The following is a 19645-nucleotide window of genomic DNA, read 5'->3' as shown; positions in this document are numbered from 1 at the left end:
GTGCTGAAATCAATTTTCAAATGAGAATACAATGGTTTTCAAATGACTGTTGCATCAATTTTTAAAGTACCTAAGTCTTAATCAAACTCAGGCAGAGAACAACTGATTGGCCTACCATACTATATGCACTAACTGTTGTCCCTAAAACCTATCAACCTGACAGCAGCAATGTTGCCCTACAGATGTATGGGAAAAACCTTTAGGCCAGAAATGCATCATAATATAAATCTTGTCAATCCCTATTGTTATACAGTGGTATAAATTCATTCAAATCTAATGAAGCACACTGAATTAATTCAGCAGAAATAGTGATTGCCATGGTGGCTATATTGAACATCACAAAGACTCAATTCAACAGGAATAGTGATAACAAGATTGATAAGATGGTTGCCATGGTGGCTATATTGAACATCAGTTAAACACCATTTTAAATTCGAACCAACTAGACTTAACATTTAATTGAATCCCATGCTCATATGACCATTCAGGAGGAGCAAGATAACACAAATTGAAGATGGCAAATACATAATGATGTCCAAGCAGTACCATTTTCATCACAGTCCAAGTAGATCCTGGAATGGATGCATGTGCAATGTTTCATGGCAATCCTATAAGTATTTTTGGAGTAGTGATATCAAGCTTTTCCTAACAGATGGATCAATGACAGATGACAGACAGCAGTCAATCACATAAGATCTACTGGCTTATGACCGGTAGACCTAATAAGGGGTAAATGTATTCTTTGTCAGAACTGAATCAAGGAATATATAATTATTTATTGCCCATCACAATTAATCCTAACCTACTATCATCACTTCACAAGCTATATGCAGTATACAATTTGCATACTTTCTATTAGTGTAACTCTCTCAACCACTGTTCTTTGTATGCTGGTATGTCTTTAAACTGCAAACCAGACTTCTAAATTACAGTGAGGAAATTGTAATGAATACTTGCTGTTCTAAACTTCCATCACTACTCATGATCACCATTTTGACTTCAAACTTCCATCAGTACTCATAATCACCATTTTGACTTCAAACTTATCAGTACTCATGATCATCATTTTGACTTCAAACTTACATTAGTAGTCATGATCATTCTGACTTCAAATTTATATCAGTACTCATGATTACCATTTTGACTTCAAACTTACATTAGTACTCATGATCATTCTGACTTCAAATTTATATCAGTACTCATGATTACCATTTTGACTTCAAACTTTCATCAGTACTCATGATCACCTTTTGATTTCAAACTTCCATCAGTACTCATGATCACCATTTTGATTTCAAACTTCCATCAGTACTCATGATCACCTTTTGACTTCAAACTTACTGTTCATTCAGGAATGTGAGAAATAATCATTCATTATCCATTTATGTTAGATAACAACATTCCACCCTTGGTATCAAATTCAAGATCTGATGCAAACTATTGATACATGGGGAGACAAATCAATACAAAACTATAGTAACCCTAAACAAGGATATGCAAGTAACTTTAATCCTCCACTGTCATAAGTAATTATTAGACATTTGCCTATCATTCTTTAAATTGAGAATTCAGGTACTAACAGACATTTACATCATAAAAAAAATAAAAATAATAACATACACTCTCGTTCTCTAAATCACACATGGTGATAAATTCGCGTAGTTCAAAAAATGATTCCCATCTCCTGCAAAAACAATTCAATGCAGGTATTTGTTAGCCTGTCTGCATGTTCAGCCAATGGTAATTTATACCAACATAAGTAAGACATTGCAAATTTGTTCCTCATAGACAAATGAAGTACTTTACTGTCCATTTAACAGACACATTTATGCAGAGTTCCTCTGTTGCATTGCATTTCTATCCAAGCAGATACATATAAATGGAGACACTTCCCATTAACGTGTCTAAAATGATAAGTAATGTACTTTAATTTGTACATGAAAACAACTTTGGAATATCTCCTTTATGTTATAAACTTTGTTAGCAGCTGAACATACCATGAGGATAAGCAAAAGTGGAACAGAATCTACAAAGATGATTTCCAACTTATCAATTTGTTGTCTTATGTTAATATGTGTACAGGAGTGGGAATAGCCAACAGTGTTCCTCTTTCAAAGTTAAAAATGAATGCATGTGGGTCATGATGGTTGTTTTCCATCTGCTGGAAGTACAGTGTGAATAATTCTGTTATTTGTTTCCATTCCTGCACCGGGACCTGCTTAGATATTAAAAATGTTCCTTTCACATGGAAAATGCACCATTTCTTCTGTTTGTAAGATAACATTGTAATCCCCTCCATATTTAATTTAAGACATAATAATGGTATAAGATGTTTTTAATCTAGTCTTGCAATGCAAAGCAAAAGGGTATGGTAATGAAGGTAAGTCATGCATCCAATAAAAATGGTACATCCTGAAATAGCTGAAAATGTTGAATTATAACCACCAACTGCTAGCAGATACTGTGTTTTGAAGAATTTTTTTTTTATCTTGTGAAGAATGGGAATGGCAATTATTGTTATCTTGTCAAGAGTGGGAATGGCCATGATTTTTATCTTGTCAAGAATGGGAATGGCAATTATTGTTATCTTGTCAAGAGTGGGAATGGCAATGATTTTTATCTTGTCAAGAATGGGAATGGCAATTATTGTTATCTTGTCAAGAACGGGAATAGCAATTATTGTTATCTTCTCAAGAATTGGAATGGCAATTATTGTTATCTTGTAAAGAATGGAAATGGCAAATCATCAAGCACAGGATAGCAAGATAGGCTATACATGGCGACTAGTATAATTGGTGGTGGACCCACAACAGCCAAATCCAAGATTTAAACCCAGGCAGACAGAGGTGAGATGGCAGTGATCAGTAACAGCAAGCATTTTAGACCAGCCAGCCACCCAGGGCTCTGGTCTTAAGTAGACTACCCAGTCACCTAGGGTCCTGGTCTTAAATCAATGTGGTTGGGTAAGTATTCTTGAGAAATAGAATTTACTAGAAAAACAAATTGCATTCTCCTTTGAATGTTTCCCAATCATATTAACATCAGCAAAATACATGAATATGCATATGATTTCAGATTGTTAACATACCTATAACAATACTTCAGTACTATTGCTATGAGGTCTGAAGTGTGGCAGTATATAGTGATGTACAGCACTGAGGCATCATGCCGCACTCATGTAGCATCATGTCCAACCCAATCAGATTATCCTGACACCAGGCCAACCAGTCCTAACACTACCTTCTTAATACTGAGCACCATGCAAGGTGGCTGTATGTACCATTTGTATAAGTCTTTGGTATGACTTGGCCAGGGTTTAAGCCATGACCTCCCTCATCAGAGACAGGTGTTCTAACCACATAAACCACATGAGCAGTCAAGAAAATCAGTAATAGGCAAAGGGAATGCTAAGTATGCAGTCAAGAAAATCAGTAATAGGCAATGGGAATGCTAAGTATGCAATCAGGAAAATCAATAATAGGCAATGGGAATGCTAAGTATGCAGTCAAGAAAATCAGTAAGAGGCAATGAGAATGCTTAAGTATGCAGTCAAGAAAATCAGTAATAGGCAATGGTAATGCTAAGTATGCTGTCAAGAAAATCAGCAATAGGCAATGGGAATGATAAGTTTCCTTACTATACCTCGTGTTTCCTTCTAAGGGCAAATAAGCTGTAATTGTTCTATCATGTTAAGAACATGATTACTGAAATGTGCTTACCATCAAAACTGGCTGGCAAATCAAGCAGATTAATTGGCTGTGTTGGTTTAATTGAGTCTGGTGGTTATGGGGCCACAACCACTTGAGCACTAGATTCAGGTTTTGTCTCTGCAAAACTAAATTCCTGAGCCGATTATGCATACCAGCCAGCAGCTTCTTTGATGCATCAAAACATTGTATTCAACAGTATGGTTCACAAAGATTGCTCTAATTTCAAGAGTGAAAATCATCATGAGGTGACTCTGATAATTAGAGCCATCAGGTTACACCCATCATGTAGTGCTCTTAAGCCAAGAAGATTGGGCTTGAGAGGTGATATCCTGCTTTACTGTTTTCATGGGCAAAAGAGTCATGTGAAGTTACCACAACTTGTATCTATGCAGTTCAAGTTGTACTTGGGGGCACAGACATAATTATAAATGTAACTGGTTCTTGGCTACAAAACCTGTTTGCATCATTATGATCGCTAAACAATCTGACTGGATAGTTTTTTTTTAGCATTGACTGAAATAGCAGATAACTCATTCACCCTGGAAGCTGAAGCAAAAGCTATCAGGAAATAGGTTTCTTATGACAACAGCTTCAGCAAGGTCTGGGTGAATGGCTCGGAGCTATCTGAATTGAGTCATGTAATGACCCAGGACTCAAGGCAGATTTCATTTTGGAAACCTAGTGAGGGATTTTGGTCTATTTAAATCAAAACTAAACTTGCAGCAACAGTAAGGGGAGATAATGGCAGAAGATAATGGTTTTTGCCTATATGATATAGACAGAAAATACCAATGTTTGCCATTAAGTAGGGCTTGATTTGAGATGTATCAGGAATATATTCCTAATGTTAATGTGATCATGGAACACATTCAAAAGACAAATAAGTGTACTGCTTATGGAATTAGAATATCAGTCTACCAGGCTGGCTGGATGGGGTAGGGAAGTGTGTGTGTGCGTGCGTGTGTGTGTGTGTATATATATATATAGATATGGGGAAATGGGGGGAATACTACCATTTCCCTGCAGAAAATTAGTAATCAATGTTTTTTTAATCCATTCATATTTTGTGAATATTTATGTAACAAATATTGGGATAAGTCACACGAAGTAGAAGATTGAAATCCCGGGGAATCCTGGATTATATTGTAAATAATTTCCAATACATACATAAATGTGAAAATGTGTACACCTGTATGTGTGGACATGATGACTGGATATATTACATCTATTACATCAATGTGATTTCTTATTTCTCAATGTCATACAGAATGCATGGGGTGAAATGATACCTCAATTTAGCAATGCACTAATACATGCATAATGAAGTACTTTACTCATCATTCAATAATCACTTGCATCATAAAGGAGACATTCCAAATCTGTCCCCATGTATAATGAAGTACTTTACTCATCATCTCCCATGTATTATGAGTATGTGAGAAAGCTTGCCAGACGCTTCTCATGGGTCGGAGGTTCTTTCCCATGTTTTCCTGGGTTCTTCCTCCACCAATAAAACTGGCATGCATAGCCTATCGTGTGCTAAAAATAGCATTAAACCCTACAACATGTATAATGTGTCCCCACATAAAATGTAGTATTTTACTCATCATTCAATAATCACTTGCATCATAAAGAAGACATTCCAAATGTGTCCCCATGCATAATGAAGTACTTTACTCATCATTCAATAATCACTTGCATCATAAAGGAGACATTCCAAATGTCCCCATGCATAATGAAGTACTTTACTCATCATTTAATAATCACTTTCATCATAAACGAGACATTCCAAACGTGTCCCCATGTATAATGAAGTAATATACTCATCACTGAGGGGGCATTCACCAATTAATATGTACTTTAGAGAGAGTGACATATGTAAGGTGCAATATTTTGCATTTGAAACATGCACAATGGAGAGAATGTTGGCATACCTATATGCTACAATAATGTAATGTGGATGATATTTCTTTGGATATTGTACTTTTGGAAATTTTACATGATTAAAGCACACTGCTAACTAAAATGACTGCTCCCTTGTGTTAAAAAATCAGCCTGAATTAGTCTAAAGTACACTATACATAGCAGCTATTAAAATAGGGAAAATGAATTTTGCCAGACTAGACAATACCAGCTTCTGAAAGTGCAATGAATGAATTGCCAAATATATAAAATGTAAAAGAAAGTTATTGACTCGTTTTTATAAAATTTACCTCTGAAGTTGAGGAAGTGAAAATGACCAAGTTGACCTAGCACTTTTTTGGAAGGTGCACATTTGAAGTAAGGCCAAGCTGTACACTCTATAACCCATAGTACACCCATCAATCATACACCAAAATAAAGGGAATTAAAGGTTCTTTTAATTATACCTAAGATATACAAGGTCCTTTTTTAAATAGCCAGTATGACCAGTCAGGAAAACCAGTGAAATTCTTTTTCTTTAAAATCTTAACCCTTTTCAAAATGCGAAATTGTATAGCGCCACCTTAAAACAAATATAAAAATGTTTGCAATTTTTTTTTTTTTTTCAATTAATTATGTATGATGTTCTGAATAAAATGGTACATTCATATTGATGTTAAGTATGAAAATAAGCTAATTATGATCATTTTGCTCTTGCTTACATATTTTGCCATGAGGCATGTCTGTGTGAGTAGTGACCTTAATTATCCGGAAATTAGAAGTCTTAGAATATAGGAATAGAGTCAACTTAAATTTAAAACTGTTGCAATAAGTGACAGAAATATATGGTGAAAATGTTTCTTTTCATTTATTTGTAAAGAAATAAAAAATAAATGATGAGAAAGTGAATTCGCTTCTTCCATATTAAACAATAGGCAAATATTTTACACCTTGACCTTCGACCTTTATGAACCTGATGAGTTACCTCCCTTTTCAAATTGTAGAATTCATTGTTGATATCTCAGAAATAATTCTGGCTAGTTTCATGTTCCTGTCATTCAGCATAACACTGGTTGCTATGTTTACAAAATGTAATGTGCATTCTCAAAATAGCTCACTTTTTATTATGGGGGGGCTGGACTTGTTAGAGGCTCTGACATTCATAAATACTGTTCTATGGGGGGAAAGGCAGGAGAATTATCCAAAAGGATTGTTTTGATGATTGCGACTTAAATGTTTCAGCCATATAAACATAATTAAATCATACAAAAATTAATACCTTTATTTTCTTTATGTGGGCGCTCACCAATTAATATGTACTTTAGAGAGAGTGACATATGTTAGGTGAAGTAGTTTGCATTTAAAACATGCACAATGGAGAGAATGTTGGCATACCTATATGCTACAGTAATGTAATGTTGATGATATTTCTTTGGATATTGTACTTTAGGAAATTTTACATGATTAAAGCACACTGCTAACTAAAATGACTGCTCCCTTGTGTTAAAAAATCAGCCTGAATTAGTCTAAAGTACACTATACATAGTAGCTATTAAAATAGGGAAAATGAATTTTGCCAGACTAGACAATACCAGCTTCTGAAAGTGCAATGAATGAATTACCAAATATATAAAATGTAAAAAAAAGTTATCGACTTGTTTTTAAAAATTTACCTCTGAAGTTGAGGAAGTGAAAATGACCAAGTAGAGAAAGCACTTTTTTGAAAGGTTCACATTTGAAGTAAGGCCTAGCTGTACACTCTATAACCCATAGTACACCCATCAATCATACATCAAAATAAAGGGAATTAAAGGTTCTTTTAATTATACCTAAGATATACAAGGTTTTTTTTTAAATAGCCAGTATAACCAGTGAGGAAAACCGGGGAAATTCTTTATCTTTAAAATCTTAACCCTATGCAAAATGCGAAACTGTATAGTGCCACCTGAATAATCACTTTCATCACAAAGGAAGCATTCCAAATGTGTCCTCATGTATAATGAAGTAATATATTCATCATTGAATAATCACTTTCATCATAAAGGAAGCATTCCAAATGTGTCCCTATGTATAATGAAGTACTTTACTCATCATTTAATAATCACTTTTGCGACAAGTTACTCTGCTGATTTATATATTGTTTACTTAGATTAAATTTGATGGGCACGGCACATTTCTGGTGTGTCATGCAATGAATTACATTACACTGAATTCATATTGTTTGTTTCTGTCCAGGGTAAACAATAACTACGAATCACAACTTAATATCGCTCACACTCCTTATGCAACACACGGGAATTACTGGCAAAGAAATATTTTATCAGAAGTTTAAACAAAATTATTGTAGTAACTATACCTGTATTTTGTGATAACCTATTTTAAATAGACACAGATCAGAACAGAAGCATGCTTAAGGTACAAGTCATACATGTATTAAACAGCCTCTCTTTAGTGGTTCCCCCAAACTGAATCATTGTAGAAATTTAATAAACCAATATCAATGAACAACCTGTTTTACTATGACATTTGTCTCAAGTCCAATTGAAATGAATAACAAAACTGATCAAACCACAGGACCATAACCGATCAGAGGAAAGTGCATCTCTTAAACTGCAAACAATTATTTATGGATTTTACCTATCCCATTTACCTACCTGTAATGTTCACGAGAGGCACCGCCTCTGCTAACCCTTTTGTTTTCCCTGGTTTAAAGAACTTCTTCACAGCTCCAAGGATGGTTGAGGCCCTGGGTTGTTTATTGGAGGCAGCGACAGCTGGTATTGATGTGGTGGACTGGGTGAACTCTGCTGTTTCAGCTGTCACAGACTTGGTCTCTGACTCTTTTCCTTTTGCTGGTTTTCCTGTCTAAACAAATTAAACAAGACTGGTAATACTCTCTTGCGGAAATTATGTGCAACAGCCCAAATCTAAGTAGGACCATGCCATTGTTAAGGTAAATCATGTATGTATTTCAAGCTGGGTTTAACTGTTTACAGTATTTCATACACTGCTTCTACAAATCAGGCTTCATAGTCTCAAACAATGGTCTTATCATAAACTCATTTTATTACAACAAATGGGTAAGAACAAAAGGTATCTACGTCTAAGTTAACACAGAAAATCTGCTGATCCTATAATGCTTTGCTAAGACAAAAATATACTGGGTATTTGTGAATTTTTTTGGTGAATTGACTTAAGTTTAAAAAGTAATAAATTTGTTATCATTGTATTGCCATGGTTCCAGTCCCCTGCCCAAGACCCCAAGAACAGTATTTCCTGCTCCAGTTAGTAACTGAAGGTCTATAATAAAATTAACATGATCCTAGTTTGATACCTTAGCCTACTTCAACAACTGGAATATCAGCCTTCTTTTACCTGGACTGAAACTTAGGGGTATATGAGCATTGTTGGAAGAGGGAATTCTGCATCATTTATATGGCAAGTACCGTATTTTCACGTATATAAGACACGCCTTATATAAAATTTTACTTACCCCGCACCATAAGTGCATCTTATATTCGTGGGCGTCTTATCTAATTATTTTTTTACACAAATGAAAACTCAGTCAACAATTTTTATAATAAACATTTACTATAAATACTGTTTTGAGTTAAAATCAATCTATTCATCTTCATTGTCATCAGTTTCTGCTTCAAATCCATCGAAACTTTCATCGAATTCACTCTCGTCGCCAAATACCTTTATAGCCACTGCTAATTGATCCTCATTGGCATCAGTGGTATAGGATGCAGCCGAGTCATTGTCTGAAGAACTGATATCGGCAGCAGTTCTGGAATTATCCCACACTTTCTGAGGCCATTATGATTGTTGTTGTTTTCACTTTCTCCCATGCCCAGAGAACCCAATCACACACCTCTACATACGTTGCACGATGTTGTCGACCAGCTGGCGTGAAGGTGTGATTACCGCTAGTCATCCAACGATCCCATTCCTCATTAACAAAAGTCTTAAATGGATGATTGATGGCAACATCCAAGGGCTGGAGCTTACAAGTCAGACCACCTGGCATAACGGCTATGTGTTTCTGCACAGTTGTCTCCTTATGGGCAGCCATCACATTGAAAATCAGAAGGGATTGCTTCTTGAAAAATCCACCTCTTCTTGGTCTGAAGCACATGTCCGTCCAGGTCTGCATCAACTCTGTATTCATCCAGCCTTTTTTACTGTAGACAACAACAACTCCAGCTGGCAAAGTTTCTCTAGGCATGGTTATCCTTTTAATGATAACCAGGGGTTTCAGTTTTCCTCCTTCAGCTGTGCAGGCAAACAGTTAAGTTCGTTCATTTGTGTCCCGTGGTATCAACCGCTACTGTCTTTACTCCTTTCTTTGCCACTGATCTGCTAGCTGGAATATCGAATGACACTGGAACCTCATCCATGTAGATGATGTCATCATCTGCCAACTTCAGTTCAGTTATTTCCTTCTGAATAAAGGTGTTGAAAACATCCAATTTATTCTCTCAATCATCTGGAAGCTTCCGTCCAACAGCTGTACATGCCCGGACTGCAAGGTTGTTCAGTTTCATGAACTTGTACACCCAGTTCGCACTGCCACGAAAGTCCATGATCTTCATTTCTGTAGCAATAATTCGAGCCTTGAGTTTGATCAATATCGTTGAAACCACATGGTTACTGTCATGTTGCAAACGTACCCATTTGGCAAGATTTTCCTCCAAGTTTGGCCATCTTGCCTTTCTACCTCTACGAGGTCGTTTCCTTGGATTCATCTTCTTAAGTTCCTCTTCCTTCAAATTCCAGTAACGTATACATTCTTCTCACTGCATCTAAATTCTCTTCCAGCAGCTCTGTTGCCATGCTCCTTGGCAAACTTGATGACGTCTAATTTACAATCAGCCGTATATGATTTTTGCTTCATCATCGTGAATATTTTAAATTCTTTTATAAATGCTCAAGAGATTGATCACTCATTTATTTATAACAAGAGACTGATCCCATGTATACCCTATATACTGGTATATACCAGTATATAATAACCCCAGCAAAGGTGAATGTGATACCCTTACTAAAGTGTACCATTAAGCATAGGTAAATGTGATACCCTTACTAAAGTGTACCATTAAGCAAAGGTAAATGTAATACCCTTACTAAAGTGTACCATTAAGCAAAGGTAAAAGTGATCTGATACAACTGGACTGAAAGTAACTCTCACTATGGCATACCATTAATCAAAGGTGTGTGTGTGTGATTAGGATTTTTAATGTAGCTTTAACAATTTTTCCGTCATATCGCTACGATGTCTGCAGTGTAGCAGTTTATAGTGATGTCTAGCACTGGGGCATCATGCCGCAGACATGTAGCATGATGTCCCACCCAGTCACATTATCCTGACACCAGGCCAACCAGTCCTAACGTAAACATCTTAATGCTGAGTGCCTAGCAAAGCAGCTGTTAGTACCATTTTTGTAAGTCTTTGGTATGATTCACCCGGGGATCAAACCCATGACCTACCGCTTCCAAGGCGGATGCTCTAACCACTAGGCCACTGGAGCGGTTCGTTAATCAAAGGTAAATATGGATCTGATTCAACTGGATTGAAAGGTACTATTAATCAAAAGTAAAATGAAAGGAATGTGAAGTTGAAAGAGGAATTATTCCAAAAGAACCAAAAAGCAGCAACAGCCCTGACCTCATGAACTTTGATTGAAATGAAACATGCATCACTCTCTGTGAGAGAATGGTGTGCTCTTTTAATAGTCCAAACAATGCATCTTGAGATGGTACACTGTTGCTGCCAAAATATCGGAAATATCTCTCTATAGGAGGAAGACAGTTATAACGCTTTCTTTTCTCTTTAAGTTGGATAGATATAATTATACACCTCTAACTGGGCAAGAGTCTAAATTGATCACCGTCAGCATAATTATGACTCTGAATTTCGGAAAGAAGAGATGTTACAAAATGTAGCAGATTCACTTTTGCAGTCTTTGCAATCTTGCGATCAGAAGTCACACCGGTAATCATAATGAATATTCCAGTTTTTCTACTGCTGACTGATGTATGGTTTGACAGTTTGTGGGTCTGATGCAACTGTACTAAAAGTTACCCTTACTAAAGTGTACATTAAGCAATGGTAAATGTGATACCCTTACGACAGTGTACCATTAAGCAAACTTAAGGTAAATGTGATACCCTTATGACAGAGTACCATTAAGCAAACTTAAGGTAAATGTGATACCCTTACTAAAGTGTACCATTAAGCAAACCTAAGGTAAATGTGATACCCTTATTAAAGTGTACCATTAAGCAAAGGTAAATGTGATACCCTTACTAAAGTGTACCATTAAGCAAAGGTAAATGTGGTACCCTTACTAAAGTGTACATTAAGCAAAGGTAAAAGTGATCTGATACAACTCAGGGATCGTCCTGGGCTTCGCCAATGTCGCAAATTGCGATTTTTTTTCCTTATTGGCGACAAAAATATCCCATCTGGCGATTTTTTGGGCGACATACTTTTTGGTTATTTAATTTGTACATACAATCATGGATTTGGACTGGATAAATTAAAAGGCAGAACGAAAGGAAGCCACAAACTTGACTAAGCAATGCATTGGAATCAATCTGTTACACAAACGATCCTTTGTTCTTATTGACAACCCCATCTTTACAGTGCATTGTTACATCATGATCTGCTTATGCTGACATCTGGGCTGAGGACTGTATGCTGCGATACAGTCAATCATGCTACCGCACTATACCTACAACTGACCGACTTCTGAAGACGCGAATAGAACAGATACAATTAATTGTATGGCTAATCCTTCTGTTTTTTTTTATACATATACCAATACAATAGTTTTGCTGAACCTTCATAGAAAACTGATATCCTTTGAAGTACCGACTACTGTGTATAAATACAAAGCAAATGGAAAAAATCTCAATCACAATTACATCTGTCGCCAGTGCAGCATTTTACTCATTGATCATTTCCTTTTGCCATCAATCCCGTGTTACGGCTGCAGAGACTTAAACTCCGCAACAAGAAATAGCAAAAAAAAAAAAAAACAGTTTTGCATAATTAATAATAATTATTTATTTCTCAAAATACAGGAGTGAAAGAATCCCTAAATGGGGTGTGAATTTATGCTTATATATACGGTCCAGTATTGCCAGGTGTTGACTCGTGTATGTTTCATTCGTGGGAATGGAGATCCTATTTTGCTTGTCGAGAAAATTTATACAGCATTCAGTGATAATTCTTGGGAGTTAGGAAGCAACTCGCTACAAGCTTTGTGAAGCTAGTGGGGGGGGGGGCTGCTGAGAGACTACTATTGTCACCTGTCAGCACTGTAGACTGTGAACGTGGATTCCGTATGATGAACCTCATAAAAACTGACATCAGAAATAAGCTCTGCATCTCATCTCTCGAGAATTTAATGAGAATCAGCATGTACAGATGTGAAAAATTAGACTTTGAAACTGCATTCAACAAGTGGGCAGCCCTAAAATCGCGACGGATCTTCATGTAACACTTTGTAACATTTTGTTAATGCTTGTTGTAATTAAAGTATTAACTAACCCATCTTTTGTAATTTTCATTGCCTGTTACATTAATAGACTTAATTAACACTTGGAAAAATGTACACTACTTGTTTTGGCGACACTTTTTGAAAATTGGCGACAAAATATTGAGGTTGGCGATTTTTTTTGCGACAGCTTTTTAAACGCCAGGACCATCCCTGCAACTGGACTGAAAGTTACTCTCACTATGGTGTACCATTAATCAAAGGTGTGTGTGTGTGTGTGCAGTTAGGATTTTTAATGTAGCTGAAACAAATTGTCAGTCATATTGCTACGATGACTGCAGTGTAACAGTTTATAGCAATGTATAGCACTGGGGCATCATGCTGCAGACATGTAGCATCATGTCCCACCCAGTCACATTATCTGGCACCAGGCCAGCCAGTCCTTATGCAAGCCTCTTAATACGGAGCGCCTAGCAAAGCAGCTGTTAGTAACATTTTTGTATGTTTTTGGTATGACTCCGCTAGGGATCGAACCCTTGACCTCCCGCTTCAGAGGTGGACACTCTAACCACTAGGCCACCAGAGTGGTTCATTAATCAAAGGTAAATGTGGGTCTGATACAACTGGTCTGAAAGGTACCATCACTATGGTGTACCATTCATTTAAGGTAAATGTGGGTCTGATACAACTGGACTGAAAGGTACTCTCACTATGGTGTACCATTAATCAAAGGTAAATGTGGGTCTGATAGAACTGGACTGAAAGGTACCATCACCATGGTGTACCATTAGTCAAAAGTAAAATGAAATGGATGTGGAGTTGAAAGAGGAATTATTCAAAAAAAAAAACAAATAGCAGCAACGGCCATGACCACATGAACTTTGACTGAAATGAAACATGCATCACTCACTGTGAGAGAATGGTGTCCAAAAAATGCATCTTGAGATGGTACACTGTAGCTGCCAAAATATCGGAAATATCTCTCTATAGGAGGAAGACAGTTATGACCCTTTCTTTTCTCTTTAAGTTTGATAGATATAATTATAGACCTCTAACTGGGCAAGAGTCTAAATTGATCATCGTCAGCATAATTATGACTCTGAATTTCGGGAAGAAGAGATGTTACAAAATGTAGCAGATTCCTGGCCTGAAGTTTATGTTGGCACAAAAGAGAATCATAGTTACAAATAAAGCACAAGTCTTTTGTACTGAGAAAGCATGGATTTCACTCTTCTCAACAATGCTAGGGAAAGAAGGAAGACAGTTTTACAGATCGGTTTAAGTGTAGTTCTGCTAGGAGTTACAGGTTGTCTGAAGCAATCATGATGTAACACTGAAATCCAGTAGGACTGAAACCCATAGGGTCTTTAAATGAGCGACTACTACACCCAATCCCATTGTGAGGGCTCAGGAATTGGTAAGTAGGCTGAAGGGAAGATTCTGAAATTGGAAGACCTCTTTCTTGTTTTCTTGGAACTGTTTTGTGTAGATACTATAAACATAAAATAAGGACAGTAGACGGAGGTCTAACAATGAACACAGTGGCTTGTATCTCTGTTTACACTGTAATGATCAGTCATATATGTACCATATAACAATAGAAAAATAAGTTGTAAATAGGTTTAGTATATCATTTTCCCTTGTCTAGTGAGAGGGCAGTATTCCATTCAGCAAGATGCACTTGTATATTAAGTGGTTGCAATCATGGTAATGTCAAGTAGTAGTGTGGGAAAATGATCTGGCATTAAAGGTGTCAATGGGTATGCAGGTACTCGCCTGTTCATAATTACCTGGGTAATATAATTAGCTATAGGGCACCCATTTAGTTCATGTATAAAAGCAACATGTTTCCAAGTTCAGATCAAAGATTATATCTGGCGACGTCAGGAGAGAGACATCGAATAAGGAGTACAGTTCGATGCTCGTGTCATGTGACATTTATCCATCGCAGACCTCCGTCTACTGATCTTATATTCTCAACAGATCCACCATTTGACTATGTATGTCAAAAAATTTCCTTATTTTCTATTTATAGTAACTGTACATGACATGTTTCCAAGAAAACAGACAGGTTTCTTGAATTTGAAATAAGCGTTTTTGATTCATTCTAGTCTGATACAAACTTTAGTAGCAGACCAGTTTATACTGAAAAACTATGGCACCAAATATTAAGTGAAACATGATTATTGATGTGAATTGTGGATGTTACATCCTTAAAATATGTTAGAGGAGAGGAATTTTATTATAATGAAGAACATGATGCATCAGGAAAAGGAAAATCAATAACACCTTACAAATTTTGAAAGAGGAATCTAACAGTGATATAATACAGCATTCAGCATTTTTGGACTTGTCTTTACAACCTTTCAGCGAAAAGTTAAACCTGATGTTGACTAGTTAAAGTGAATGTTGTGTATAAATAATCATAATTTTGTTTTGTGCCTGTAATTTCATACTAACCCACATGGATTTAGATGATTTGTGACAAAAGCTTTAAATAACTGCAGCAGATCCCAGGTAAGTTGCAAAAATAAATGTACATTTTTGATACAGTTTTCTGTAATTATGGCATGTAATATATAGAATACTCTTGTTATGCTTAGATTTTCATTTTTACTTATATTAGTAATAATTACGCTAATACCTCTTGATGGGTTGGCATGGATGAACTTACAACAAAGCACTTCAAGTTCACATTTAATATAATTTACTTTTGATCAAGTACCTGGGTAATCGATCATTAGAATCAACTGGTACCTGTTTGACTTGTCCTAAAATTTTGACATCTTGAGCTGGTATTCATTAAAGGTATGATTGTAAGCCAAACTTTGGACAGCCATACAAAGTGAAGTACCTGAGCTAATCATCGGTATCATGTTTATTATGCTACACAAAATCTAGCTTGAACGATCAGCGTTGATTCTTAAATAGGCCATGCGAGAAAGGAGAGAAGTGTCCTCCCTTGTACTATTATGTAGTATGCAATTAAAAACAATGATACGAGCCCCCTGTGACAATGAATAAATGCACACACAACACAAGCCTCAAACTGTAAACATTATTCTGTCTCCATCTGAACTTGAAAACATTTTTAAGAGGTATCTGGTTGTCCATTTTATTACCTAGGTTATTATCAAAGAGCCAGTACACAATAATAATGTCAGGCAATAATTCAGAATTTTGCAATTTTACTATGCATGAGTTTTGATGTTATCTACATCTAAAATCCAATACAGTGTCAAACAAATGAATATACTGGTAGTCACTTTAGTAATCCAAAGTCCAAGACTGTCGATCAAATGAACATATTCACTTTATTACATGCAATGTCCAATACAGTGTCACTCAAATGAACCTATTCATTTTATTACATCCAATGTTCAAGACAGTGTCATCAAATTAACATATTCACTTTATTACATTCAAAGTCTAACAAAGTATCAATCAAATGAACATACAATAGTTACTTTATTACTTCCAATGTCCAGAACAGTGTCAATCAAAAGAACAGTCGCTTTATTATAAAGACCAATACAGCATCACTCAAATGAATAGTCATTGTATTACATTCAAAGTAAAATACTGTTTCACCCGAATAAACACAGCCACTTTATTACATTCAATGACCAATACAGTGTCAAACAAAATGAATCCAGTTATTGTATTACCTCCCTTAGTAAACCATGGTTATTTATGTTATAACAAGCCAGGAAATTTGGGCTTTGTTTCCAGTATAAAATATAACATATTTTACTGTGTAAAGAAAAGTAACTAAGAAATTCACATTTGAAAATCTCAACCTCCAGAAAACAGTTGTTCCTACAATACACAGTCTCATCACTCCACAATATTTGGCCTTCTTAGTACATGTACACTTGCCAAACCAAATCAATCTGCAATTCATCAGCACTGAGACATAATTTAGAGGCATCATGATGCAAAGGACTGAACCCAAAGGCAGTGAACCTTAAAATGGCCCTTGAATGGGCTAAACCCGAAAAATCTGGAATGATATATTTTCAATATTGTCATTCTTTTCATTCTTTCTTGCGTGATATCTCTCTAGAAAACATTCAAATGAAAACCATTTTCATACGGGCCCTATTCGAGGCAAATCTCTTTGTGATAATTCAGTGTGAATGTGTTCATCCACACAAAAGGAGTAGTTAGACTATTTTCAAGATGATCTCAATGATGACCAGACTGAAGGTCAGTTCAGTATCTTTTTTATTTATGTTAAACTACACACCAAGTCTTCTGTTGAAAACCTCATACTGATAATAATTTCCATTTACGAAGAGTGGCAACAACAATGGAGTCACACTGGATACATGTGCATAAAAACCAACTAGAAATAATAAAATGTTCTTCTGGTGACACCCCATGTCAATATGACTTTCTGTTCAAGGGGAATGGAGATAACAAGATTTTAAATATAGCTCCCAAAACAATCATAATGTATATCAGACTGACCTTAGTTAAATTTACGACCAATTAGACACAATAATAAGTCTTATAACGATAACCCTATGGCAACGCATAATCCATTCAGGAGGACTAGTGACAACAAGATCTTGAAAATGGCCACCAGGGCATCAATATTGGTTCTCAGAATGGCAATATTTCTATTAGAGACCAGTTTTGGTGAACATTCCATGCTGATCATGACTTTCCATTGAGAATGGTGACTTCAAGATTTTCAAGCTAATTGCTGTTGCAGCCATTTGGCAGTCAGATTGGCACTATTTTGTTTTAGAATCAACACTGTAAGAAATTGTTTAGTGAAAAGCCCATTATGATATTAACATCCATTCAGTAGAAATAGTGATAACATGATTTTCAAAATGAACAATGTGTTGGCCATACTGTATGTCCAATAGGCATCATTTCCATTAGGATCAACCAGACCATGAGATAAATGCATGTGTAAAATTTCATAACAATCCTCCAAGCAGTTTAAAATTAGTGACGATAACAAATGTATGCTTATAGACAGAAAATGGACAATAGGCCATAGCATAAGCTCTTCTGATCAATGACCAATAGAGCTTAACAGGCAGAACATAAAACCTTGAATATATCTGATGGTAATGAGTATAATTTGTACCTTTTTAATTTTATCCACATGTGTTCCCACCAAAATCACGGGGGGGATGCTGACTTCTGATGCTGTTGCACAGGAATGTATGGAGTTTAGCCAAACCTCAATCAGTTCTAAAAATACATAAACAACAGGAGTGTGATTGGCATGTTATGTACACACCCCAAGTCAATCAACTGTCTATATAAATAAATACACTTTAGTGCAAAATCCATTCTCTTCTTTCAGTAACAGTGACTCCAATATCAATTACCTTTCTCCTTACTCTAAGTGTAAGCCAGCTACAGCTGTTCTTTGAATGTATATGTGTAGTTTTCTGAAGCTATAAAAGATGTGTGGGAAAAGTCGAATCAAGTGGAGGGATGTGGCCACTGTTGCACTCCAATAAGGAGATTTCATTTTGTCAAGAGATTTTGTTGTACATTATTGATAAAACATCAGACTCCTGTGTTTCTAATAATATGCGTGCCCACTCAGTTTCAGACAAGCTGCATAAGCCAAAATTCTCACTTTTAACACTTTTCTAGCTTCAATAATCCGATATAATTCATAGCTTTAAAATAAATTGCCATCAATATCTTCAGCCAGTAGGCCTATCTGCTGAACTGAATCATCTGAGATGAACCAATGCTGGGATTGAGCCCTTTTGGATTTTCTAGGTAGACCTAACCTGTATTTAACACACGCATTTGTAAAACTTCCTCGCATGCATGTTCAAACTATGACAGAATGTCTTGTCCAGGACCCAGTGTGACAATTAAACTTAAGGAAGTCAAAGAGTTTTAATGATATCGTGTCAAAGGGGTGCCATGTGTGATATCCAGTTACTACATGTGGATTACGATAATAGTGGAATTGCTAGCATATGACAGAAAATCAAACAATAGTTTCCAATCATCACACTCATAAAACAAATGACTTGAAAGTAAAATTTGCAATCACCTTTTATTTTTTAAGCAAAATCTGTAAAGTTCAATGACTTTCAATGACCTTGAACTGAGGTCTTCATTTCTCAGTGACTTTCAATGACCTTTAATGGCCGTGCGAACCGTGTACTAAAGTGAACACTGTTACCCAACACAAGCTTGACTCTAGAATAGGTTTTCACCTACTGTCATTACTCTGAACACATTACTTTAATAATTGGAACTGATTTTAGTAACAAGGCTGCAGCAGATTCATGCGTAAAATGCAATGTCACCTATCTTTGTGACCTATTGTTGACTGATAAATTGGCAAATTGTATCTATGCTAGATGTTAAGTAACACTCAGCTTCATAGCATGCTTAAGGTAGAAAAAATTCACATATATTCTCCCATTCCAATCTGCATCTTCTTGATTCAGGGAGAAGTAGTAAAATTTCCTTGGCACTGGACCATGAGTAGGAGGAGTGGTTTCCATGAATCCTGTGTGTGCCTGGTTGGTG

At 36.1% G+C, this 19645-nt stretch overlaps 1 protein-coding gene across 7 annotated transcripts in view; it reads right to left on the bottom strand.

Annotated features, from left to right (window-relative positions):
• Positions 1-19645, bottom strand: part of LOC149788700 (uncharacterized) — a 129836-nt gene that overhangs the window by 62145 nt on the left and 48046 nt on the right. For all 7 annotated transcript variants that reach the window (XR_016424205.1, XM_089974791.1, XM_089974786.1 and 4 more), the window contains 2 exons: positions 18225-18331; positions 8267-8477 (listed from right to left, as the gene is read on the bottom strand). Coding sequence is in view for 6 of the 7 variants with exons in the window: in XM_089974791.1 (XP_089830917.1) it covers positions 8267-8477; positions 18225-18331 (318 nt within the window). In the remaining variant the exon portion in view is untranslated. The remainder of the gene's footprint in view (positions 1-8266; positions 8478-18224; positions 18332-19645) is intronic.

This window comes from Sinohyriopsis cumingii, chromosome 11, assembly GCF_028554795.1.
Source record: "Sinohyriopsis cumingii isolate HCF-2022 chromosome 11, ASM2855479v2, whole genome shotgun sequence".
NCBI lineage: Eukaryota > Metazoa > Mollusca > Bivalvia > Unionida > Unionidae > Sinohyriopsis > Sinohyriopsis cumingii.
This window is presented reverse-complemented; position numbering and strand designations above follow the sequence as displayed.